The following is a 27,225-nucleotide window of genomic DNA, read 5'->3' as shown; positions in this document are numbered from 1 at the left end:
AGAATCAACTACTGCTCAGCCTATATTATCCCCTATTAGTATCAGCCTGTTTCTTCAGTTTGGTTTTTTTTGGTTTTGTTTTTATTGCCTTTAGCTTTTATGTTTCTTACAAAAGGTTTTCTGTCTGTAAACTCCAATTATCCTCCCTTTCTCTCTCTCAATCAGAGTTTTGGATATCACACATGCTTCCCCGAGCCAAGTAAACAACCTTGGCTGTGGCGTTGGCCTAGATTCACCGTCTTGCTACAGCAGTTTGTGGTGCTTTTGTTTTGGGGATTTTCAGCAACGGCTTATGAATGCGCTCACAGTTCAGTTATAGTTTATTCTCCCAAACGTCTGCAGGCCAGTTTGTTGTAAATGTTTAAAAGGCAGGCTGTTTGGGTTTATTAAACTCCGAGACCACATATAATCATCTATTAAAGTTGATGTGCGCATGTGCCCCTATGATAATTGTTGGGTTAGTCTGATTTCATCATACCGCCGCCCCAGTTAGATGCGATCATTGTGGTTAATATCTGCGGGAATGCCGATGTTCTCGCTTATAGAGGATATTTCCGCTCAGCATGATGAAGTTGGCTGGGTCCACCGGACAGGAAGCCTTTGCGACGAAGTCAAATAATAAGCTCTATGTTGAAACTTTGACTATTTTGTCTCTCTCCAAACCAATAAATAGTGCGCCTTGCCCTGAGTGTACAGGGAGTCTGGCGGCCTCAGAGACTTGTTTGTCTCTCTTTCTCTCTACGTGATGAGAGGACCCTCGGAGGGACAAGGGCCAAGAAATCGGATCAGTCCATTCAGTAACCGAGAAGGGGAATGAGGGAAGAATCCGGAACATTTAAACTCTTTTGAAAACAAACATACATGAAAACTAAAAGCTCAATTAACTGAAACTTTAAAGGGAACATATTATAAAAAGCGTTTTTAGTGCCAGTTGTGTGTCTGGAGTTCCTACAAACCCACAAACTGAAGTAAGACAACCTAGCAAGCTTTTTGTGAGCTCCTAGATCAGAAAACATGTGATTCAATGAGCCATTCAGGCTCATTAGCATACACCCGCCTCCACCTGTAGCTCCGCCCACGGTGTTCGGACAACCTTCAACCTCAAGCTCATATTTTGATATATCATATAGTGCTTTGGAATGCCTTTGACAAGAAGTCCATAAACATATCTCCCAAAATATAATACTATCCCTTTAATAGCACAACCTTATTTAATTAACTACTAGCAACTAGTTACTAATAACTTGGTTACAATACAGTCCTGAGAGGCTCAATGAAGCCTGGGAAATGAGATTAAAATGACATGATTCATCTAAATGATGATTTTATTTCTTTAGAGGTCTGTTCAGCCAAGCAGATGGATTTAATTTTGCTCAGTTTTTAAGATATCTGCCTCGAAAATGTCCGCCTCCTCCCCGGTACAGCAGACGTGATATGATGTTGTGTTGCTCAGAGAAGAGAGAAGAAAAAAACATTTAGCAGGAAAAGTGTTATTGTTACTCTGACTAATAGGATAACGTTCCAACGTGGAACTCTTGCATTTGTCCTCAGAACCACAGTCTTTCCACATCCCTTGGCACCAGCAGGAGTAGAACCTCACTACCAAGTAGTTCAAGAGCTTCTAGGAACCTCTGAGTCTTCTTCTCTGCTGTATTCTGGGCCAAAGCTGCGACGATGAAGCCCAGCTCTGCGCTATTGTTGTCACCAGGCCCGCTTTTCCTTTCGAGGGATGGGAGGTTTTCCCCCTGCATGTTGCAGCTGCCACATCTGGAAACAAGACAGTGTTATAGTAAAACCATCGTAATATTTTACCTTGAGAGAATCCTTTGACTCTGGGAGATGCAAGCATCGAAACGTGATGATTAGTGGCTCGCACATTGGCAAAAGAGAAGTCGAAAGAAGAACACTAAATTCTAGTCACTGAAGCCGTCTTCCACAAACAAGTTCAGCATCTCAACCCAGAATAAGCAGACACCAAGGAGGGAAACTCTGCGTGCTTCTCACATGAAGTATTTTTAATAGCTTTGAACTGGTACTCCTACTTTCTGCCAAATCATGGGCTGCGATCATTCAAATTATCTACCAATTTGGTGTTTTTTCTCTTCAAAAATAATCCCGCCGCGTAACTATTCTTTTATGAAACGAAATCACACGCTTAACGATCCTTTAATGGTTTGTAAGAACTGGCATTTGCGGGACGCCCAACATAAGTAATCCTGTCATAAACCGCAGAGAACAGCGCATCGCCCATTGTAAATAAATAGAACATATTCCAACGATGTAATCCATCAAATTACACTTCAGGATGTTCCCTTACTAATGATTAGATTCGGTGTGTCACTGCAAGAAGTAGCCAACAGAAGTAAAACTCGTCATGAACTCCAGCTAATGTGGCGTTGAGAAAGCTTTCACTTTGATGTCTTTAAGAATAACAAAGACTCGTCTAGATTCTTTTGTGGTCAGTTTGATGTTCAGTTCCAGATTTATTTAATAATTACTTTGAGTTTGATGTTCAGTTCCAGATTTATTTAATAATTACTTTGAGTTTGATGTTCAGTTCCACATGTATTTATTTAGGTGTTGTTACTTTGATGCTCAGTTTTCCAGTTCCTACTGTCTTTGATAGATTCAGATTGATTGGGGTTTTTGGGCAGGGGAGGGGTATCAGTTGTGCTTTTTCCTGCTCCAAACTATCTCCATGATATCAGCCTTTGAAAAATCCACCATGTGCCTGCTACTAATCTTTAAGCTACTAGAAGAACACAAAACAGCTGTGTGTGTTTTTTTCTTTGTTGAATGCATATATTTCTATCTGACAAAACAGACTAAACATAATGCTAAAGCTGGACATATGACCCATAGATTTCTCTCTTCCTTTCCCTGCTCTGTTGTTTTACTGGCTTTTACGTGGATTCAGCGGTGACGTACAGGATAGTGGAGACATATAATCAGCCGGGGCAGCTCGGCCTTCTTCGCCTCTGGTGAAATGTCTCCGCCTGTTCTCCGACGCTCCCTTTGATGAGGAGGTGTTGATGTGTGATATCAACATTAACTACTGTCATTTCAGCTCCGGCTTCCTACCGCGGCAGTTCAGGGGCTTACAATTTAATGAGCGAAACATCGAAAGAGGACTTTAATCATCCGATCTTTTGTCAAATGTTCCCATCAGCCAAGTGTAGAAAGGTTTCTTTGTGTTAAGAAACAATCCTATTGTAGGTTTGTTTTTTTGACAGCTCAGGTCGGGGGACGTGTCTGGACAATGAACCTATGAAACGAGACTTCCTGTACCCAACAGTGGCCCCGGGGCAGGTGTACGATGCAGACGAGCAGTGTCGCTTCCAGTACGGAACCTCCTCACGCCAGTGCAAGTATGGGGTAAGAAACCAGCATCTTCCATCTCCTCACTGTCGTTGTGTGTTTTAACTGCTGGCTCGATGCACATTTTCACAGCGTCATCGCCCACACGGGGCCGGATGTGGAGGGATAACGAATAGGATCCACATGTTTGGCATTAATATCCCCAAACACTTCTGAACTCCCTCTTTACCGTGGTGTCGAGGTCTTTAATGTGGGACCTTCTCTCCTAGAAGGGTCTTCTTTTCCCTCCGCCATCCAGTGGGGCTAATTGTAAAATGCTCTGTCATTTTCATATAAAAATCTTCTATAAAAGTCATCCAAATGCAAAAAAAAACAAATGGAAACAAAAAGCTCATTATCATTTCTAGTTTCTTCTGTTTAATAAGAGGTGTTGAGGGACAAACTGCGGCGCGTTCACTCCTTACTGACATGATGACGTTTTTCTTCCAGTTCATATTTCCTGGTTGAGATTTAAAGTGGGAGTAAACGTGAGGAAGATAATTGTTTTATTATTGTCTGAAGACCAGTTCAGAGGTGTCTTTCCACACGTTCTCCTTTTGAATCTATAAACGTCCCAGACAAAGAGATGAAGGATGGAAGTCAGCGCTCCCCACATCCTTAAGACTGTAATGGTAATGACACCCCCCCACCCCCCCCATTGCCCGAGTAATGAGAAAACCTTAAGTGCATAAAGCGACACTGAAAGACGAGGAGCGAGCGCTCGGTAAAATGAGCGGTTGACAAAAAAATCCTCAAAGACTTCATGAACAATAACGTGATATTTTTTTTGCATTACGTAAATATTGGAGGAGAAAAATGGGGGACAGAGATTAGCTGAGATCATAAAGTTATTTCATTTCATTGAAAGACAGCAGATTATAACAGGCCCCAAATCAAGCCCTGTTATTTTGGCTCCTAAGCTCATAATTGTGGTTTTAGATCAGCATGAAAGACACACATTTATGAGCGAATGGGATTCCAGCACGGATTCAACGGAGCTAGATTGCAGTTCAGTCATCTGACAATCAGATCTATTTCATACAGCCATCTGGGAAAGAGATGCCCTCTACGACGGCTTACTGGACAGACCCGACCACAGAAATGGATAAAAGGTCTAATGAGTGGAAGAGTCTGCTTTCTGAAGCCAAGGCCGCTGAACTTTTCCACATTTGGACGAATGTTTGTTGTATTTTCTTATCATTCCGTGTGAATCAAAAGAAAACAGCCATGGGAAACAAGGGGAAGCCCAGCCACAGCATATCAAAGTTTATATCTAACTTCACGATAAATAATGTCATATTGTAGTTTTAATATTTCACTGGTAAAGCATGTTTGGCCTCCACTCTCAGATAACAAAATGATTTGTTATGTTTTTCAACCACAGCCACAAATCTGCACCACATTCATTCATCTTCTGGACAGGACGGGAATTCACCAGCACTCGTGTGTCCTGCTCACTGGTTAAACTGGGAGCAGCGATGTAGAGTGGTCTTTTAGACATTTCTTCTGATATAATCACTTATGACTCACTACAAGTTTGTGGCGGCATTTGCAGTATTACAAACCCGATGTCTTTGGCGTCATTCACGGGAAAGGGCGAAACAACACACCTGCAATTACCGCGTATCGCCACAGGTGTCGCCAAAGCGAGCGGAACACACAATCTTTAGGATTGTAACTTTAATGATTATTGGGTGGCTCTGATTGGACTCTTTGTTGGTCTAAGAAGCTAAGATGGGGAAAGGAATCTCCCTCCCATCCCAAATCAAACCAAAGCATGCATTGCTTTGCATTTAGGAGTCATTACCACGAGACGCTGTGAACCCCCTGGTGTAGATACAACGGCAGTATTTCACAGACCGTGGCCGACGACACCTTCATGGGGGTTCAGCTAAACTCTAAACTTTTAAATAACAGCGGGGGTCTGGCAGACTTTAAATCAGAGGTGGGAAAAGTAACACAGACGTTGAGGGAGGAGGTTAAGCTTGATTTATAGCAATAATTTGGTTTCAGTGACGGAGACAGACAGGCAAGACATGTGACACTGCAGGCTGAAGGTATGAAAAACAAACACGCTTTGATGGCTATATTAGCGAGACCCTTAGTAAGTGCCCTTGCCCTCCTTTTTTTTATCACCGGCTTGTTCTCTCGTAGCGTAAATCCATCAGGCCCACATCCATGTTCGTTAAAGCCCGGGCCGCTGACCTTTCAGCGGGGCCGAGATGGTGAATGGAGCAGCGGGGCGGCTTATTGAAACCAGCTGGCAGAGGGGCGGCACTGCAACCAGAGAGTGGCAGTTTGCCGCTTTATTTAATCTGGATAGGCTCAGGGAGCTGCGGGGCCGAGGCATATTTACTGACCCCGGGGGTCGGAATCTGTGCACCGGATCATAACTCTTTTTCATGGGCCTGCTCTTCTGCCGTACACAATTGTCCTGTAAAAACCTTTGAAGTCGAGACGCGGGGGCGACCCGGCTCACTTTAATGGGGAAATCTAATGCAAGGTTGTGCAGAGCTGTCCTCGTAACATGTGTTCACTTTACGGTTTTATTTATTTGGGGGGCAACTTAGTGCTGTCTACTCACTATCTCTCTCACACACACTCCCTTCCTTTAGTACTCTAAATGGATTCTCCTTTGCGCTCTCGACTGGAGGGGGAGAAGACGGAGATGTTTACTCAGACCGCTCAGTAATACTAAAGATATTTGCGAGGCCTACAAGTCGTCTTTATGTAAGACGTGGGAGGCCTATTGCTTACTCTTTTTATTTCCCCTAAGAAGCAGCAATTGGATTTCTTGAACTGATGTCACGGTCCCGTGTGGTCCTGAGGTGAGCAAACGTTAGTCACGGTGTTGATCCAGCTGACTATTCATTTCTCATAAGAGAACACTAACAGCACCCGATGACCCTCGGCGCGTTGCTCAAGATGCTCCGTGATCCAAAGCATGTGGGCTCTTGAAGTCAGATGCCTCGATGTGGTCTCACCAGCTCCCCTGATTTGATCTTGAATCATGCAGATTTATAGATGAATTTCCATGCGCTCGTTTTTCTCTGTCAGAGCGGAGAAGAAAAACACTAAGAGGAAAACCACCGAATGCTACTGATAAATCATCCTCACCCGATGTGCACCCCCCCACCCCCCCAAAGTCTGCTGAATTGATTTATTCTGACCAACTTGCTTTTGCCTTCTTTCCTAGGAAGTGTGTAGAGAGCTCTGGTGCCTTAGCAAAAGCAACCGCTGTGTAACCAACAGTATCCCTGCAGCCGAGGGGACTCTGTGCCAGACTGGCAGCATCGAGAAAGGGGTAAGTCGTCCAATGTTTCTCATGCATTTAAAGGTTCACCCAAATTACCAAGCGGTATCGAGGGATAAGTGAGGTTTTAAGATATCCCTCACCCGCGTAGATCAGGAGGAGGAGGAGGAGGAAGAGGGAGGAAGAAGTGAATAAATAAGACCTCAACCACATTCTTTGGAAATGTAAACACACTTTTTTGCCAGCTGAGATCCAAACGCACACCTCTGACCCGCCGTATCTCCGCTAGCTACTACGTCCCACGAGCCGACCGTCAAGTCGGCGTTTGAATGATTGGCTGGTTTGGCTGGGCGCCATGAATCACATCTGATTGGATGCATGGCCGTACACGCGCCCCAGTTCAAGATGAGTCATCAAACTTTATTTAAGAAGGAGGGATTATGATGAATGTTTAACAATAACACACAAGCTTTTATTCTATTTATTTTTTCCCCATTGAAATGAATAGATTTTGGGCGGCTTCGGATGTTTTGTCTGGATAATCCACAGACCTCACTGTGGCACCTAATATTGACAAGCCATTTCAAACCACATCCATACATGGTTATTAGTTTACATTTGTTAGCAACAGATTTGTTACAGCTGATTTCAGGTATAAGGAAGGAAAAAATGGTGTCGGAACATCTCTATTCAAAAACCCACTACTAACGTCAGCTAGTGGTTTCTTGAATCTGTTCATCTCTGGGAAGGGGGAGCGTTCAATGCACACACACACACACACACACACACACACACACATGCTAGCAGGCCAGGCTTTAGGTCATCCGCATGCTGTTGATGCCAGCCAGGTTAGCGGAGACAGTTTTAACATGGATTACGGCAGCCATTGTCACCGGATGGTCCGAGGTCTAAAAGGGAAGAATAGGAGAGTGTCACGAGCTGTCACCCGTGATTACCATTAGCTCAGTGGAGCCTTTGAGGGCCGGGGCCCACGGACAGGGTCCTGGACAACACAGGGGGCCCCAGGTTGAGCCTGGGGGGCTTTGGAACAGCTTTTGGAGCAGCTTTAGGAGAGCCAGTGGCATACCCTGTCTGCCCCTGCCGCGGGACGGCTTCAAAGGAATATGAATGTCAGCCATTTCTCACCCAGCGTGTAATGGAGAGAGGCCCTTCCAACCAGCGCAGGGGGAGACAGAGACTGGGGGGAGGGCAGAGGGAGGCGGCAGAGAGACAAAAACTGACCGACAAGAGAGGTTCACTCCAAAATATACTCAAAGATTGTTTCAGGGGCCCTCTGTGTCTTTGCCTGACACTCACCTCTCCATCCCCTCTCGCCTCCCTCCCTCCCTCCCTCCGCTAATCTTGTTTGGACAGCGTCTCAGGACGTGAACGAGTAAGTCAGAGGAGGAGGACAGTGGCCCAACGTAGCCCTCACCTTGACTGTCCCGGTCTCTCCGGGTTCTTAACCTACTGACACAGTTGGAGAGACAAAGGGCCGACTCTGATCCCCTCTTCCCTCTGGAGTCGCCGGCGGCTTAGCACGAGGCTTAAAACGCTCCTGAAACACGGCACGGTGCTTTCCATCCCCCACCTGCCTCCGAAACATCCTCACATGACTCTGGAAACAGGAAGACAAACACATGCAAGAAGCTGATACATGAAGAGAACTGTAAGAAGAGGACTTAGCTTAGCATAAAGACTGGAAGCAGGGGGGGACGGCTAGCCTCGCTCTGTCCTCTGAAGTCTCCTTTACAAGAGCTTCTTTAATTTTAATAAGATTGTCCCAGCTCAGTATAAATTCTGTTGGTAAGCACAGGGTTTTGGTTATGATGCCTGGAAACCTCGCTGTGATGACATCACTGTCACTGTCGAGGAAATAGGTAGCATGGGAAAAACCACAAATATGCACGTTAAACAGATAAGATTTTACACTTACATTAGCCTCCATAAGGCGGAGGTCACACCAACGGCAACCTTCTCCCAGTGTGTGAGACAGAGAGGGAGTGAATGTTGAAGACTCTGTATAGTCTACATCTCACTGCACACAGATGCACTTGAATTTATTGTGAGTTCAAAACCGTTGGAAAACCATAAACGTGACACTTAAGTATTCTGTGTTGTAATAATGTTATTGTGAAGAGTTTTGTTGTGAAGAAATGATTCAGCTCTACGGCCTGCTGACCAAAGTTTCCCCCTCTTGTCCCCCTCTCGGCTGTGTTTCTGCTCCTCCCTGGGCCAGTGGTGCTACCAGGGGGAGTGTGTAGCGTTCGGTACCTGGCCTCAGAGCGAGGACGGAGGCTGGGGTCCCTGGTCCACGTGGGGGGAGTGCAGCCGGACCTGTGGGGGCGGTGTGTCCTCCTCCATGAGGCACTGTGACAGCCCAGCGTAAGTAGGCAAAGTAAGCCACAGCAAGCTGAACACACACATCCAGGTTCCTGCCTACAGGTGTGTGTGTTTTGTGTGTGTGTGTGTGTGTGTGTGTGTGGGTGGGTGGGTGTGTGTGCTGTGTGGATGTATGTCACACTTGAGTGGAAGTAGAGCTAATTAGTCTCTGAGGCAAATATTTCCAGGGGTAAATGCTTCCTTCCCTCGGAAAAACTGCCTTGGTGGCTTTTTTCCGTAAAAGCTCTATGTGATGACTTTTTCTCAAAAACGGTAATTCCTTTTTTTTTTATCGTCGACCCCAAGCTGTTTTTCACATACCGCTCAATTTTGAGATTTTTAAATCATCCAAAACACACATTTATTTTACTACTTTCTCTATTTGCATCTGTAGATTTCACAAAAGTTGCCGTAATGCCTCTTTTTAACACACAATTTCAGAAAACTTGTAATACAATACAAATATTGTCTCATTATTTCAGTGTATTAGTTGGACTTTTCGGTGCAGCGTGAGTCTGTAATGCAGCAATATTTACCTAAAGTGTTCTGTTAGCCGCCATAAGCTCAGTGGTAAGGATACGTTTTGGTCTTATTCCAGCAAGATTTCACTTCTTTCAAAAGTGACGTCTCTCTGTAGAGAATAACATCAAATCACAGAGGGGTCATTCAAGGTTGTCCTGGACAGCGCTGTGTCCTAACGTAGCTATAAGCACAGAGGTATGTCCCCATGCGATGTAGCATGTGCAATCAGTTAAGTCACGCAGCTCGCTCTCGTCTGCACATCGCAGTTTCGTTTTGAGGCCTCATGAGGCAAATCATCGTCCAGCGCATCTTTCTCTTGGCCAGCAGACGTTCGGGGGGGGATCTTTATCTTCCCTCCATCTTTGCATTCCTTCGTTTTTGGAAGCTAGCTATTACGTCAGACATGTCATGGGAAGACACGAGAAAAGAGCCAGGGTGAACCAGAGGGAAGAAGGAAAAAAAGGCTCCGGCATAATGTGGAACACCTGTGTAAGGTGATCGCTGCCTCTCAGGCATCAGTGCAAAGAGGAGGGAGGCAGAGAAAACACAGCCAGGAGCAGCCTTTAACTCATTCATTACGGAGCCTGTCTCACTTTGTAAATGAAGTGGAGGCTAATGAAGGTGAGAAGAAGGACAGAGATGACAAGGGAAGAAAAACAAACCCTTTCACAGATGTAGTGGATGTGTGGCGAAGAGTAGACGATAGAAACAGAGAGAGGTTACAGACTGGAGTCTCTCTCCCAAATCTAAATGTCATGTCACACTTAAGAGCTCTTAGAGCAGCTTGGATTTCATGAATGAATCATTGCACACACACACACACACACACACACACACACACACACACACACACACACACACACACACACTTTGTCTACTGGCAGAGACGTTTTCTCTTTAGTTTTTTTTTTTTTTCTTTCGGCCCGTTTCATGAGCCGCATTTACTCACAAAAACCAACGTGATTTTCTTTTGAAGAAGTTTGTGATTTACGGTGCTTGATGTGTTGAAGTGTGTCCTCTCACTGCTTTTAAAATTCCCCACTCATCCAATCGTCCTGTGTCTCTCAGCCCGTCTGGAGGAGGGAAGTACTGCCTCGGAGAGAGGAAGCGTTACAGATCTTGCAACACCGACGTGAGTTTTCTTCCTTTCTCTGCCTTTTCCCCCAGTTTACTCTGTCCGCTTGGTATTTAGAGCAAAGTATACAAGTGACTTGGAAACTAAACCGTCCTCTTGATGGATGCTCCGGTTCGTGTAGGGGACCCAGATAGTTGAGGCATTCTGACCCGGGATGGATTTGGCCCGTCATAGAAACGACTCTCTCCTGCAGAGCATGTTATCTTAAAGGCTTTATAAGGAGCATGTTAGCAGCACGACGCTCGCCTTTAAGCTTTCTGACAGGTTTTCTTCCCGGAAACGAGCAGGCGTGATTCACTATTCCTCCCCTGTAGGTTCAATCATCTCTTTGTCACTTAATAGTTCATATATTGTTTGTGACATTTCGCTTGAGACGACCATGATGACAGTTGCAGAGCGTTTTTCATGAGAAGCAATTCACTTTTTTGCTTTTTTTTTTTTTTTTTTTTTAGGTCTGGAGCAAAGCTTTAAACAAATATTTAACATGGCTGCAAGTTGAGATCTCTGTTCAACTATTTCTAGGTGGGCTTTTTTTTCACAAGGTGAAAATTTAAATAGTTAGGGCCCTGGTGGACGTTTAACCGCAAGTCTTAAAAATAACAGCTGAGAGCAAGCAGTGTTTTCTTTGGAAAACAAACAACATCCCGACCGCTATTTCATCACACTGACCACACCTTGTCCAGGGTGTGTGTGTGTGTGTGTGTGTGTGTGTGTGTGTGTGTGTGTGTGTGTGTGTGTGTGTGTGTGTGTGTGTGTGTGTGTGTGTGTGTGTGTGTGCACCAGATGTCGATACAATGACAAATACTCACACACTGACATAAAAATTGAGGTTTGTATCCCAGCTATTTTTAAATTGATCAGCGGTCAGATATTATTAGTTAATGGCGCCTCCCTCCCATCCTGCTACTACGTCCGTCCTGTGGGAGGTGACTTTATGTTGTAGTGCTGCTGCCATTAGGCTGATGCTTCATGCTGCAGCTAATGGAAAAGAAATCACCATTCTGATTGGATGCAGACACAGGTTATAGGTCAGGTATGCAGGTTATAGTACAGACTCAATGCCTTCACACACTGGTGGCTATCAATTCACACAAATATGTTACTTTAACACAATATTGTGTAGCATGAATTCCTTATTTTAAGAACAAGGACAGTTACTCCTTTCAACCTCAGCAAAGCGCAGACCAGTTCCATCCTTCCGTTTTCCCTTCACAATAAAAGCCCTAGGTGTATTAACTTACTTTGCGTAGCTGTTGGACAAAGACAAGTTCATTCAGCATTTTGCTAAAAGGAAACCTGATAAAAGAGACATTTCACTTAGAACAGCAAAAGTCAACCTCATGCTGGCGCTCGAGGAAAAGTCGGAGAATTGCTAAAGTCAGTAGCATTCGTCGTCTGGGCCTCGTCCACATCTTCACCAAATTTCATGCCAAAACATCCAATAGCTGTTGAAATATTTCAGTTTGGACCAAAGTGGTGGAATAACCAACATCCCCAGAGCTGTGCCGCCAGCACGCCACATTCCCCGAGCCCAAAAATAAGATTACTGAAGTGATGTTGTAAAACGTTTTCTCAGACTTGACACAAGCTTCCACAGAAGAGGTTGCACAAATGTTTTCACAGGTTGCGTAGCACTCATCATTACCAGTAAATTGACCCTGACGTGTTAAAATCAGTTCCCGTTTAACTCCCGGAGACTCTGGGTGTGGGGATGTGCCGTGGCAGGTATGTGTTGTCACATAAATATAGAAAGCGGATGAATCCATCAACAGCGATCATGGTAATCTTTTAACCGTTTAACACAAATAACACTGCGGGACTGTGTCTGCTTCACCTCGGGCTGATTTTTATGACCATTAACTAGAAGGCAACACAACACTTGCTTTGTCAAAACATTCCCCCAGAAGATGATTCAAATCCAAGAAGAATAGAATCCTGCACACATTTCCCTCGTCTGCATGATTTATGTAAAAAGTTGGCGTCTCAGTCACAAATTGAGGTCCTTGTGACTCTTTTTATGGACGAGATGATTAATCGGATCCTAACAGCTTAATGGATAACCCTTCCTCGTAGTGTACCGATGTCTCTTTGAAGTCCTTTCCCCTTTTGCAAACACGTGTTGGAACATGTAAATCTCATTTGGCCACGTGTCGTCATTTCAACACACACTTGTGATAATATTTATTCTGTCTCTTCGGACTCAATCTGCATGTTTGATGTGCAAGTTTAAAGCTGCCATGTTGGCAAAACCCTGGAGTGGTAATGAAAGCGACTCGGGCCTTCCCCAAGGCCGAGGCCGACGTGGAACACTTTGAGCATGTGAAATACCGCTTTGACCCAAGAGCTTTTATTTGTCCCGGGGGAGAGTGTTTTGGGGTTTCTAAGGACCTTTTCACACCAATAAAGTGTTTCTTTGCACTTTTTTCTTTTTTTCTCAAACCTCCACTTACTGGAGCAACATCCACTCATGAAAACAAAGCACAAAAAAACTCCAAATGCAAAACACATTGTTCTGAATTTGGAGTTCCAAGAAGCACGTCTGTTTTAGTGTCCGAAAAAAAAAATGGGACGTCTCATGCAGACTTTGTCCAGTTGTTAATAATGATGCTGTCTATGCAAATAAAAGCCTCCCAGAGTAAAGAAACAGGCATTGCATATAATTCACTAATGGTAACAACATGCTAGCCTGCATCTCAAACATCACTGAAGTTTTAGCTCCTTTACTACAAATCATGCACTTTTTTGAATGCATGCAACAGATTTCCCGATTTATGTTTTTTTCCCCCCATCGTTCCTGTTATGCATCATTTTCCATTAATTTTCATATGACATGAAAATTAATTACCAGGCTCTTAAAACTTGTTTGCGTTATGTAATCCATCATAAGTCTCTTTTTTTGTGTCAAAGTAATGTTGGCAGTTTAATAGCAAACTGATTGGAAAAGTCTGTGTTGTTTTACTCCCCATCGGTTTTTAATACTTACTAGGAAATGTTTTTATGTCAATAACAACAAAAGAAAACAGCTTCCAGGCACCGTCTATTTCATGAATATTAAAGATTATTAAGTCTTAATGCAGCGCTACGTCATTTGTGTGATTTGTGATTAATAAAGCATGAAACAAAAAGAAAAAGTAAGAGACATATTATCCATTTTATCCATCTTTGAACTGCTTTTCATAATGTATTGAAATGAATGAAATGCTTAGCAGTCATGTAAAGTGTATATGATACTGGTGCATCACAAATTCTAAAATGTGAACTGGTTTTATTTTATTTTCTGCAGGCCTGCCCTGCGGGATCTCGTGATTTCCGTGAGAAGCAGTGCGCCGACTTTGACAGCATGCCTTTCCGTGGGAAATACTACAACTGGAAGCCTTACACTGGTGGTGAGTTCAGGACCGGGTTGCACCAGCTGTTTGTAAATCCAGTAAATCCCTCTGAAACTCGGTTTAAATGATTGATTGAGAAAATATGCTTTCAGGGGTTTTTAATGAATATGTGTGTGGCGTCTTACGTTTTCAGTAAATAATAACTAGTTTGAAACGGATGAACGCGATATCAAGTTGTACCATAAACATTTGAGTAATGTTAAATCAGTGTTTCTCAAAAAGGGGATGCAAGTACCCCTAGAGGTACTTTGGAGTACTGCAGGGAGTATGTGAGATTTAACAACATTTAAATAATATATATTTTTGAAGTTCAAGTCATTGGGGGTACATTATTGAAGAAGTCTGATTTCATGTGTAAACAAGGAGTCACTAACTCAGATAATATATGAATACATATAAGAATCCCGTCCGATTCGTCGAGAGCAGACTGTCCTCGGTTGCGTAACGCACATTCAGCACTTTTGGCTACCGTAAGCGCAATATCGGTGAAAAAGTCCCTCTCTAGTTTACTGCTTATATAGGAAACGTGTAAATATGCAGAACCAAATAGCACTCTGCTAGCTGCTTCGCCTTAATTTAGTGATGCGTGAATCCTTTCTTGAGTAAACATTTACTTTATAGCGAGGCTTCGGTTTATCTGATGCAACTGGCTGCAGAACATTTCATACCTCTAATCTCAACTTTTTTTCCCAAGTGCTGAGCTGTAGAAATCTTCCTGTCATCCTTTTTGCGTCACCAATGACAGCCTGCAGGCCGGCCTGTCTCGTGTACCCGGTTAACGCCAGTTAGTGGGACGGTCTCTTTGATGAGTACAGAATTCTTCAGATTCCTGCAAACCATCCCGACAGAAGAAGGACTCCGCTCTTTGGCCCGGGGTTGCAAGTGCTATCATACTATCACAGTCATTGGCAGGAGTTTAAGCAGCACATGCTTTTTGTCATTCTCTCCTCTGTGCCTGCAGATGATGGAAAATATCCTCTTCACTAAAAAAAAATAAAACAAAATTAAAAGAAAAAGGTGATAAAAGTTCCAAGCATGTAAACACGGCTTTTATTTTCTTCCAGCGATGGAAGAGCTTGAGTCAGATCTCTTTTATCGCCGAGGTCTGTTTTGTCAAATCCGTCACCTCCAGATGCACCGCGGGCTGCGAGCCGTCATGTGTAAACAGCAGATAACCTGCCCTGTTGATGTCAGCGTAATTGTTGTTGGCAGCCGCCGCCGCCGCCGGCGTCAGCGTTACAGTGACGTCAGCGCGCCGCTGACTTCCCCCCACATGGTTACTATTGTCAACAAGTTGAAAGGGGGATGTTTGCTGCTCCCCGTGTGTTGTTTATCTCGGAGCCGTGCTATTAGCATTGTGCAGGCTGAACTCTAGATCACCATGTGCTCTGTCTGTTTGCACTCTGTGTAACCCAGGTGGTGTTAAGCCCTGTGCGCTGAACTGCTTGGCAGAGGGCTATAACTTCTACACAGAGCGCTCGCCTGCAGTCATAGATGGCACCCGATGTCAGGCCGACTCTCTGGACATTTGCATCAATGGAGAGTGTAAGGTAAGGAAGCACCATATATATATATATATATATATATATATATATATATACATTTCTAAAATTAGCAGAAAAGCTAGAAACTCCATGGTACAAATCGAAACATGCTCGATAATCATTTTGTTTTGTTTTGTTTTTTTACAAGAAATTCTTGAGTCAAGGTCAACTTACTGTGTTTTTTTGGGGGGTTTTTTCGGTGCTTTCACTCGCATGACACTGTCTTCCTCAGCGCTCGGAGTTAGCGTCTGTTGTCACGTGAGCAAAAGACCATAAGATGTGATTGAAAGCCTCTTGAGTTGAGATGTTTATTGTTTCCACAGCGTCTCCCTATAAAGGGAGATAGAAAGAAAAGTCACTGACAACAGATTCTACATTTTACAGTAAATATGGGATCAATGCTTTTTCACATCAGGCTAATTTGCAGGACACATTGATGCAATAACTGGCACCGTGCCAAATCGAATCCGGTATGAATATTGATTTATTTGCATGTGAAATACATGTCGGATTCAGTAACGACATCATGCATCTCCTGCCCTGACATGTTATAATGCCACACCACACGGTGACGTTACCCTCGGCTGGATCTTGGGATTGTTTGTGACCTTTTGATATTTTGTCAAATGACAGCTAGAGTGAGATGTTAGCTGTATATTTACTGACTTACTGACTTTTTTTAAAATCTTTGCCTGCACAATTTACCAGACTACTGATTGCGTAAACACGAAGCCAAAGCACAAAACTGATTCTCCCGTGAAGAACAATCGCACTCTGAGTTGCTGATTGTGTCTTATTGTGATGGAGTGACTTCCTCTTATCAGGGCTCTGCAGCCTCAGACGGGATTGTTTCGTGATAAATAAAACACAAAAATCATTGTTGCGATTGAATAATGAATTTACGTATATATAAATTAAATATATATATAAAAGGAGTTGGCAGCCGCTGCCTTCTTTGTTGTGAGCATAAATCATTTTTGTGCGGTTGGTGCGAAGTTTCGTGAGATGTGTTTGCTTTGACTTCCACCTGACCGCACCATTCCATTCCGGTTTGGCGTGAAAACGCAGCGTCCATGCCAGCGACATTACTCTGATTTTAATATAAAAACACAACATGGTGCGTGTTTTAATGGGAGGAGGGATTGTACGAGGTGGAATATTCCCCACCGAAGGAGCGTTGCAGGTTTATTTCCACTCTGAATCAAGCGTGTCGTTATATTTCAGAGGCTGCCGGCTCTCTGGGTTCGCTGCCACGCTGTGATAAATCTCTAGAACACTGTCTGCTTGGAAAGCTTTCAGAAACACTCAAAAGCTGAGATGCTGTTTACAGGTGCTGGAGAGAGAGAGAGAGAGAGAGAGAGAGAGAGAGAGAGAGATAGTGATATAAGAGTAGAAAGAACTGGGAGATCCAAAGGAGGAGTGGAACAGTAATCCTCCCAGTTGTGTAGTCACACAGCAATAACACACAGTTTAGACTGGAACTGGGCCTCTTTTAGTTCGTTTAACTGACATTCATGCTTTATATAGTGTCGGGCTGCAACCAACAATTATTCTCATTTAATTGTTTGCTCTATAAAATGTAAGAAAGTAGTGAAAATGGCCATCACAATTTTTCCAGTGTTCTCTTTTGTCCAGTTGTTATGTGACATTTTTTGCGTTGTTTGTAAGAGTTTTTTTTTTGTTGTTGTTTGAAAGTTATTTCTGCTTTTATGTGAACATTTTTTTACGCTGCCATCTTAGCCAGGACTCCTTCAGAAAAGAGATCTCAAAGGGACTATCCTGGGAAAATAAAGGTTAACGAAACCATAAAATAAGATTATTGGTCCAGTTCAGTTCATCTTTATTGTTGTAATACTTATAAAATATAATAATAATGAGAAATATAGTTTTCAGAGTAAAAAAAACCTCACGTTCATGTTTATGTCCTACACTTAGAAAATTACTATGGGCTTAATATATAACAAATATTTGTCATATTGCAAAAGCCCCAATAAGTCTTAGACATCTGGAGGCCTTAAAGGCAAATAATGATGAAAACATAGCACTTAATCTTGAATCTGAATCTGCTGAATACTGACGCTGCAGCTTTAAAGCTCCGAAGCTTTACTGGACCAATCAAGGAGTGAAGAAGCAATCGATACTGAGCACAGATCAGTAGTTTAATGGGCTCCATACAAATTAAAATGTTTACTCAGCCAGCGACGTTTTGTCTGCTAGTTTAGTTTAAACACTGTCACGTTTTACGAGCTCTCATATATTATTTATGTAAAAACCTGCCAAGTTACCAGCAATTACAGCAGTGATCAATGTAGCTGTGTTAAAGGAGCAGTCCGGCACTTATTCTTTATTTGTTCTTATTTTCATGAAATACATATAAATATATATATATATATATATTTATTTATTTTTAAATAAAAGAATTCAGCTGGGCACTATAGTTTTTACAACAAACAGGAGTGAATAGTGCATTGGCGTAATACACATTTGGTGTTATGCCAATAAGCCATCTTTATACTACCAGACTCAATCTAGCTGTTTTTCGATCTTCATGCTAAGCTAAGCGAAGCTAACTGGCTTTGCATCAATAATCTCATTTTACGCTCGGCAAGAAAGTGAATGAACTCTTTCCCCAAAAATGTGGAACTATTCCCGTTTGTAATGAATCGGGGTGTAACCCGTCTGAAAACGAGGCTGAAACCACGACACAAACCTGTACTGCTACTTGCAGGTCCAAAAAAACTACCCGAGCGCTTATTTTCACAGTAAATTGTTGCTAAATCCTCCCCCCCCCCCTCCCATTTTCAAGTCTTCAAATAAAACTTTCCTTCTCTGACTTCAAAGCATGTGGGCTGCGACAACATCCTGAGCTCGGATGCTAAAGAAGATCGATGCCGTGTGTGCGGCGGAGACGGCAGCACCTGCGAGGCAACGGAGGGACTCTTCAACGACTCGCTGCCCAGAGGAGGTGAGACATGTAACCGCCTCCACCGCATGGCGTTTTTAGGTATCACCTCGGGTTTCTATTACCGCAGATCTCTGTTCATACATTGAACAGCAGATCTCGGCCGTGTTTGAGTCACTCAAAGGAGGAGCTTAAGTAACCACCACATGTGATTAAGTCTGTTATTCTGTTGTTAAGTCTGTTGTTCTGGTGGACTGGGAGGAAAACAAGTAACTCATCACCCCTTTAGGCAAAGCAGCTTTTTATCCAAAACATCCACGAAGCCAGGAAGATAATCTTTCATGGAAAAGTGCCTTTTTTCTTTCTTTTTTATCTTTGCTACCCACTGACAGAACATATGTTTTTGGCTATTTAGAATTATGTTGTCAGAATGTAGATCAAAACATAATATTTTCCCCATTAATTACATCATGGAGTGAAGAAATCAGGAATAGAGATAGGGACTTGGTGTTGGCTTTCGCCTGAGGTTGTCTATAGAGAACAGGAGAGAGAGAGAAAACATATTTCTCCTTCTATGGTATGGCTAGTAAACCATCTAAAAATACTGTGTGTGTGTGTGTGTGTGTGTGTGTGTGTGTGTGTGTGTGTGTGTGTGTGTGTGTGTGTGTCTGTGTGTGTGTGTGTGTGACTGTAAAAAAAAGGGAGGGGATTGTTTTGTCCTCCTGCTTTGTCCTTTTTGGGTGATTTGGAATTTATTCTATATGTCCTCCCTTTGAGTTTGAGTGGGACAGATAGCACCTTAACGATCCCTGTCCTCGTCTTCCAGGCTACATGGAGGTGGTCCAGATCCCAAAGGGATCCGTTCATATCGAGATCAAAGAAGTCGCCATGTCAAAGAATTACATCGGTAAGTCATGTCACTTTTAGAAACGACACCGATATTATCTTTGTGACATTTATGGACCGCAATGTGTGTCTGCCCAGCACTTTGGGCCAGACTGAAATGTCTCAGAAACCTGTTTGATGGATTGCCATTCAATTTGTTTTAAAGATTCATGGTCCCCAGAGGAATGAAACTCACTGACTGAAGTAAATTATCTCAACAACTATGAGATGGATTGCTATGACATTTGGTAAAGATATTCACGTTCCCCAGAAGATGCATCCTAATGACTTTAGGAAACCCCTGGCATTTCCCCTAGCATCTTTGGCAAAGGCAAACATATTAGTTATCCAGTAAAAAAGCTCAGCATATACTAGTTGGATTGGCACAGTACTTTGTAGAAACAGTCATGGTTCCCAGAGGATGAAGCCTGCTGACTTTGGTGTCGAACTGGCATTTCCTCTAGCACCGCCACAAGGTTGACATTTTTGATTTATAGTGAAATATCTCAACAGCTATCAGATGTATTGCCGTAAGCTTTGCTGCAGATATATTCATGTTCCCCAGAAGTTGAATCCTGGTGACTTTGGGAATCTCCTGGCATTTCCTTTCACCTTCGGCAGGCTAAACGAAATGTAGTTATCCAGTGAAATATCTCAATATCTAAAGGATGAATTGGCAAACAATTTTGTACATTCGTGGTTCCCATAGGATGAAGCCTGCTGACTTTGGTGATCCCCTAACTTTCCCTTTAGCGCCACCACAAGGTCGAAGTTTGTGGTTTAAAGTGAAATGTCTTGACAACTGTTGGATGGATTTTCAGGAAATTTGGTGTAGACATTCATGTTCCCCTCAGGATGAATTATCCACTTTGGTTTACGACCAAATACCAACAAAACTAACAACAGCTGCACTCTAATCTGCTGGTGAACATGGTAAACATTGCATGCATTTTGCTGAAAGCGTCACAGTGCCTAAGTTCTGCCTCGCAGTGCGGCTGTAGACTCTAGTCTTGTTTCACTACTGATCCATCACAACCAGCTGCCCCTTAGTTCACTACAGCTCTGTGAATTGTCATTTGCAACATCAAGCTGTTTCATATTATCTGTTCAGTTCTCTGTCGACCACATTTCTGGGGATTTCCAATGCGTCTTTGTAAAGAGCAAATTAGAAGACGCCATCGTTAAATCTCCTGTTGCCTAATGTAAAGCCGTAAAACAGAGTCTGTAAAAAAGAAAATACCCTGAATCTTAACACATGTGATGGCCGTCTCTGCACCAGACTCATCCGCTCCGTTCCAGACTAAACAAAAACTATTTGCAACACTGGCAGCGTCGGACCCAAAACAATCAAACAACCGGATTCAATCAAGCCCGTTCTGTGTCTTTTGATTAGCAAGAGAAAGACATGCGACAGCGTGTTGAATTTATAGCGGGTGGTGTTGATGGAGGGCTTACGTTACACTTTGAACCGGAGAGCTGCATCAGATTTATAGAGCCGTGGTGACAGCTGCCTGGTCCACCAGGATTATAGGGGATATGATGACTATATATCAAAGTTTAAAGAGTGCAATTTTGGCTATTGTGTTAGACTAGATTTTCCCTCCCAAGCAATCTGTAACTTTGTTATGAATTTCATCTGTGACCCCAGTGATAAAGATAATATTTTTCTTTTGCAGCATTGTCTGAGGCCCCGCTATCTAGGTCAGCAAAGTTTGCATTTAAAAAAAGAAAAATGTCTTATTAAAGCTCCAACTTAGTGAGACAATGTAAAAATAGAGACTGGGATGCCTGTGGAGACTTGTGTAAACTGCAAAATAACAAAATCACAATGCTCGCAATCAGTGCCAGATGTGCTGAAAATGAAATTATTGAGAAGGGGGATTGTGATATTTTAAAGAGCAGTAACCTATTGTTTGAGGGAGGGAAGAGAAGGGGAATCTGCGGGGCACGAGCCAGAGAGACAGAATAGCGAGCGGTTGGATTGTTTCTCCTGAATTTGGCCCCATTTCAATGCAGAGAAAGTGGATATTTTCAGATCTGTTGTGCTTGGAGACCAACTTTTGTTTTGACAACCAGACAGAGCGGTATTCACAAGATTCGTCCAGGCTTTCACCTGAAGTGTGTTTTCTTTCTCTTTTCCTAAATTAGACCTGCATGTAGAGCGTGTGTGCGTGCACGTGTGTGTGTTTCTGCTCAGAGAGTCGTAGGCGACGCCGACGAACGACGGCAATGACATCACACCGAATGATTGTCTCCACCTGTTGTCTGGGCTACCGTTTCTGTCCTGCTCGAGCTTTCTAAAAGTATTTCCTGTTTTCTCTGATTAACTAGCTCTGAAATCTGAATTGGATGATTACTACATCAATGGAGCGTGGACAATCGACTGGCCCAGGAAGTTTGACATCGCAGGGACGGCCTTCCACTACAAGAGACCCTCTGATGAGCCGGAGTCTTTAGAGGCGCTGGGAGCTACCACTGAAAACCTGATTGTCATGGTAATAAATAATATTTTGTTGTGTATCATGCACTATAAACATCATTGCATGTGCCAGAAAGTGGGAGGAGCAGCTGGTCCTGGAAGTATTTGTCCCTACTGTATTGTAAAGTTTTGACTAAACTAAACACTGGAATCTCCTTGACAATTAAATCCTGAAATACCACATTTTTTTTATCCACAGTAAAAAGTGACACATCATCATTTTTATTTGACTTTCATTGACATACAATTGGAAGTATTTTTCCTAACTGTTGAACATTTTCTTTTCAAAATTACCAGAGAAACACAGTTGTTTTCTTGGACAATTTAAACTGATTTCTTTGGCCAATTGTGGGCTGCGGAAACAAGTCATAACAAAAGCGTCACTCAGCAGATACAGAGCAACACGATGATTGATTGGGATTCCTGTTTGTCTCCATCTGGTGAATACAAGTCACTCTTTTAGCTCTGTTTTTGGTCTCCACCAACTCCTTGGGGAAGTATCTGTATCTTTAGCTGCTAATCGCTCCACTATATTCACCAGCTAGTCTCTAAATGTGTCTGTCAGCTGTTCGCTGCTAGGCAGGTAGTGTACAATGGGGTTTTTCACAGGTTCATCAGAATCAGAGACGCCTTCGGAGGACTTTAATTTCCGGATATTTGGATACCTGAAATCACTCCTCTCAGTTTGCAACCTCTATAGTTATTCATCTGCATGTTATACCGATACTGATGGTCTGAGTGTACTTAAACTCAACATCTGGCTGCTAACCTTAGGTGACCGTCATCCAGTGATTTGGGGGTTAAAAGCTATTTGTGTGCGGGTATTGAACACAACTGTGTCACTTGATTTGCAGAGCGTCTGTGTTGTTGTTTTGTTTTCTCGCGCATCGTTTTTTAAATAGATTTCATGACAAAGATTCTCTGCATGTTTGTGTTAATGTGAGGCAACTGAGCATGTTTTTTTTTTTGTTTTTTGTTATAATACTATGTGGTTTCTGCCTTGACATGAATGCTGAAAATACCAGACCACACAGCACCACTGGAATAGACAAGCAACTGGCCACTCGACCACTAGTCATTTCTTTGTGGCTTACGAAGCCCGACTCCCCCGGTCTCCATCTGCACAGCAGACTAATATAAATCCACCAGAAGCCTCACTGATCCCAACTGTAAACCAACTGCATTTAAAGCGGCTACAATCAATAGTTTGTTTCGAAATTGTAGTAAATGTACCTTCTTCTTCTTCCTACTACCTGCAGGTCCTCCTTCAGGAACAGAACCTGGGAATACGCTACAAGTTCAACGTGCCCATCCAGCGTACGGGGAGTGGTGACAACGAGGTGGGCTTCTCCTGGCACCACCTGCCCTGGTCTGAATGCTCGGCTACCTGTGCTGGAGGTAAGTCAGCACTGGACGCCTTAACTGCAGTAACTCTGCTCCTCTGGACTTTTAATCGTCACAGAATAATAGCTGTCGGCAACCTTTCCCATGTGAAATCTGAAGCAAAGAAGCTCAGGATGTGTGGTGTCACACAAATGTTAAACGTCCAATCCAAATTTAGCCAAAACAGGCTGATCGTTATCGGACGATATTCAGTAAAAATATAGCTTTAACACTTCTATTCACCACTGTGAGCAGCAAATACACGCTGAAATCATCAGGAGCTGCCGGAGAGGTTTGGGTTAGTCAGTCCTACTAAATATCAGAGCCGGCAGTGAAAGAAGTTCAGTTTGGGAGATGCATTGAGTTTTTGACTTTTGGACGAAAAGGTGATTATTATGTGTTAAGATCTTGTCATCATGTAAAAATAGATTTCTTTAGTGCGATGAATGAGGAAAGCGCCTGCCCCCTAAAATGTCATTGAAGGTGAAAGCATTGACTAGCAGATAAAAGTACTTGCCGTACAAGTTTTCATTATTAACGTTTTTTCCTTCTTCTCCGTGTCGACCTTCTGCTGAGCTCCAGTGGCCACCAGTTGCCTTTTTTGCAAAAAAGAGCACTCCAAGCATTCTGGTGTTGAATAGCGTAACACGCTGTGGGGGTTTGAATTCTTCTTGAATACTTCTAACCTTCCCAAATATGTAATACTTCATATCTTGCGTGTGTGTTTGTGTGTGTGTGTCATTCTGTAAATATTCCCCAACCAATAATTACACAAATGCTGAAGAGCAGTGTGTGGAAACCCAGTATCATAATTTGCGATGGCTTTCCAAAATCATTACTTTCTATCTGGAGATCCAGCCCTCTAATAAATTCAACATGTATATTTTCCATATTTTGGCCAGAGTAATGAATATGGTGTAATTTCTGTGAATGAGCTGCTCCGCATAGCTTCTGGTTTGCCAGCGCTGCACACAGATACGGACGCTCTTCCACAGCGCTCGTCCTACAAAGTCAAACATTCGGAGTCTGAAAACCGCAGTGAAATGTTGACCATGGCCTCAAGAATGACTAAACCAAACCTTTTAGCCCAAAAGCAATGGGTTTCATGTAACAATAAATAGTGTTTCTTCCCAGTTGTCAAGTGTGGCCTGGACGGGTTTGTAATATTTTGTAAAAGCATGACTGAATAAGCATGTGGGTTTTTCTGAGGAAGGATTTCCAAGTCCGGAGCAGAAGTTTGAAGCTGTTCCTTAGAAAAGGGGGGGGGAGCACACACACACACACACACACACACACACACACACACACACACGTTCCTTTCCAGTGTTGTAAACATGCCTTTGCATTGTTGATCCAAATGATCTAATTTGTGTCTCTGACCGCGCGGGGCTTTAAATCTGTAAAAAATGTTATTTAATCACAAACCAATTCGATACGGCTAGCTCAGCTAATCATGAAGCGGTGTTTAATATATCACTACCGTAATAAAATCTATGAAAAACATCTTTTGACAGCCTTATACTCCTTTTTTTTTTTTTTTACCCCATGCTTTGCTGTGTTCATCCAAACTGTATTTCACTTCAGCACAGATTGGTAGATTTTCTACACACACACACACACACACACACACACACACACACACACACACACACACACACACACACATCCATATCTCATTACATCTGCCAGACTAGTCTGCTGTGGGAGGCGTCCCACGAGGGCCCAAACAGGCCCTTTCTGAGTTGGTATGGCATATCCACGCACACACACACAGTGGGAGGTGTGACACCGATACGGTAGCCCTCACTCTCCCCATTAGAAGCCAAAGTAAAGAGCTCTCTGCTCTGTAAAAGTGATTTGCCAAGATATCCTGCAAAGAATCAGGAATTTACATGTCTGGATTTACTACAGACTGAAAGCGATACCATCTCCGCTCGACACAACGGACGGCTTCCATGTTTCTGAAAGAGGGGTTTTAAATGTGCGCGATCAGCTGAGCCCTGTGCTGCCTTATTGATCCGTCTCCCCCCCCCCTTCTGTTAGGTTCCCAGAAGCAGGAGGTGGTGTGTAAAAGACTGGATGACAACTCGGTGGTCCAGAACAGCTACTGTGACCCAGACGGCAAACCTCCAGAGAACCAGAGAGACTGCAACACTGAGCCGTGTCCTCCAGAGTATGTAGCGCCGAATCTCCATTATTGTTATCATCAGCTTTTCAATTTGATTCATCAATCAATTATTTTTTTCTAAAAAGTGGCACAAGTTCCCAGAGCCCAAGGTGATGTCTTCAGGTTGGGTGTTCCGTCTGACCAACAGTCCAAAAATCTGAATTTATTCACATTACAACAATAAAAGCAATGAGAAAAGATGCAAATCCTCATATTTTAGAAGCTGGCAGCAGAGAATGATTGGGCTTTTGATAAATGGCTTAAATTATTAATCAATTATCAAAATTACCTTCAATTATATATATTTCATAGAGTATTTTAGCATTAAGCGATTTCTTTGGCTGCTTGGGGCCCGCTGAAACAGGCTGTTAACATAACACTAGCATGTTTTCACCTTAATGTGGCAATGTGTGTGCAAACAGTTGCCTATTTGCACGTTGCCATAGAGTTGCACGGTGGGAGTAGAAGCAGCTGGGTTTGAAGGTATTTTTCCCAACTCTACTCCCAATTAAAAGTTTTATTTTCCAAAAGTCCTCAACATAGAAACACAGGATTCTCTGGACAATTTAAACTGAACACAACATTGACATATCATACAGTTGCCTATTCACACATTCAGATACAGAGCATAGTGATTCATTTGGGGTTGTGTTTTGTCCAATATTCTATCTCTTTTACCTCTGTTTTTGGTCTCCACCACCTCCTGAGGGGAATATCGGTCTCTTTAGCTGTTGATTGCTCCATGAAATTCACCAGTTAGTCACTAAATTCAGCTCCTTTTTGGTGCTGGGAAAGTAGCGTCCATTTTTGAGTTTGTTTTTTGTTGTTGCTGAAAACAGCTGCCTGCTGCATCTGGAAACAACACTGATGAGAACAGTGAGATTGAACCAAAACAGCAAAGAAAGGCACGCCATAAAAAAACCGAAATAATTAGCTTAAAGATGCTAAAATGCTCCGTAAAACTGAGCAGATCTGTGTCAGGCCATAATTCTCTGGAGGTTTGCTGCACCTTTCACAATTGCACATAGACATTTGATCCATTGTTAATACAAAAATATTGACTGTAACAGCTTTAAGTGAATGTTTTCTAAAAGGAAAAACCCTCCATAAAAACGAGACTCCGGGATATTAATTCGCCTTCAATGAGCCCTACTTTCTGAAATGTGTTTGGAAAGAAATTATAAAATAAAATGACCGTGATTTATAACTTCATATGTTAACTATTTTCAGTGTTTGCCTCGTGCCAAAAATTATAGCCCTGAAAATGACCACCTGTGTTTGATTGTTTTGGCTTCTTCGCCGATCCTCGAGGGCTAACACACACGTATACAGGTGCAATATGAACTTGCGTTTGGTGGCCAAATGTCTGTAAATCCCAACCCGTAGCTGGAAGCATGAAGCCAGACCCACTTCAATCATGTCTGGAAAAAGGGAGATTAAATGCATTGGGTTAATTAGTTTCAGACTATCTGACAATTACTTGTGTATAAGAGTGAATGCAGCCAAAAAAACAGGATCGTGCCGTAAATCTACTGTATAATTGGTCATTTGCTTTCATACATTTACGCTACAGTCTTGGGTTATTTATTTTCACATCTGTATTCGGTGGACCCGGTGCTATCTCATTTATTTTGATTAGTACTTGAAGGCTGTTGCATTGCATGGTGTGTGTATAGAGTTACAGAGCACACATTTGTCTGTTCGGGAGGCGAACAGCCGCTCCGCGGCTTCAGGAACGACCGACCAAAGGAGACCACGTAAACACGATTGTTTTAGAATAGCCGGGGTTTTATGGGCTCGAGTAATGAAAGCTAACACAGATGTTTG

At 42.9% G+C, this 27,225-nt stretch overlaps 1 protein-coding gene across 4 annotated transcripts in view; it reads left to right on the top strand.

Annotated features, from left to right (window-relative positions):
- adamts6 (ADAM metallopeptidase with thrombospondin type 1 motif, 6) overlaps positions 1-27,225 on the top strand; it is a 57,282-nt gene that overhangs the window by 20,898 nt on the left and 9,159 nt on the right. For 3 of the 4 annotated variants that reach the window (XR_014598872.1, XM_084034477.1, XM_084034479.1), the window contains 11 exons: positions 3,234-3,375; positions 6,554-6,661; positions 8,850-8,995; positions 10,583-10,646; positions 13,933-14,035; positions 15,455-15,588; positions 18,424-18,547; positions 19,311-19,391; positions 21,701-21,864; positions 23,108-23,246; positions 25,275-25,404. Coding sequence is in view for 3 of the 4 variants with exons in the window: in XM_084034477.1 (XP_083890603.1) it covers positions 3,234-3,375; positions 6,554-6,661; positions 8,850-8,995; positions 10,583-10,646; positions 13,933-14,035; positions 15,455-15,588; positions 18,424-18,547; positions 19,311-19,391; positions 21,701-21,864; positions 23,108-23,246; positions 25,275-25,404 (1,335 nt within the window). In the remaining variant the exon portion in view is untranslated. The remainder of the gene's footprint in view (positions 1-3,233; positions 3,376-6,553; positions 6,662-8,849; positions 8,996-10,582; positions 10,647-13,932; positions 14,036-15,454; positions 15,589-18,423; positions 18,548-19,310; positions 19,392-21,700; positions 21,865-23,107; positions 23,247-25,274; positions 25,405-27,225) is intronic. The other variant, XM_084034478.1, reaches the window with a different exon arrangement.

This window comes from Eutrigla gurnardus (assembly GCF_963514095.1).
Source record: "Eutrigla gurnardus genome assembly, chromosome: 19".
In the NCBI taxonomy this organism is placed as follows: domain Eukaryota; kingdom Metazoa; phylum Chordata; class Actinopteri; order Perciformes; family Triglidae; genus Eutrigla; species Eutrigla gurnardus.
This window is presented reverse-complemented; position numbering and strand designations above follow the sequence as displayed.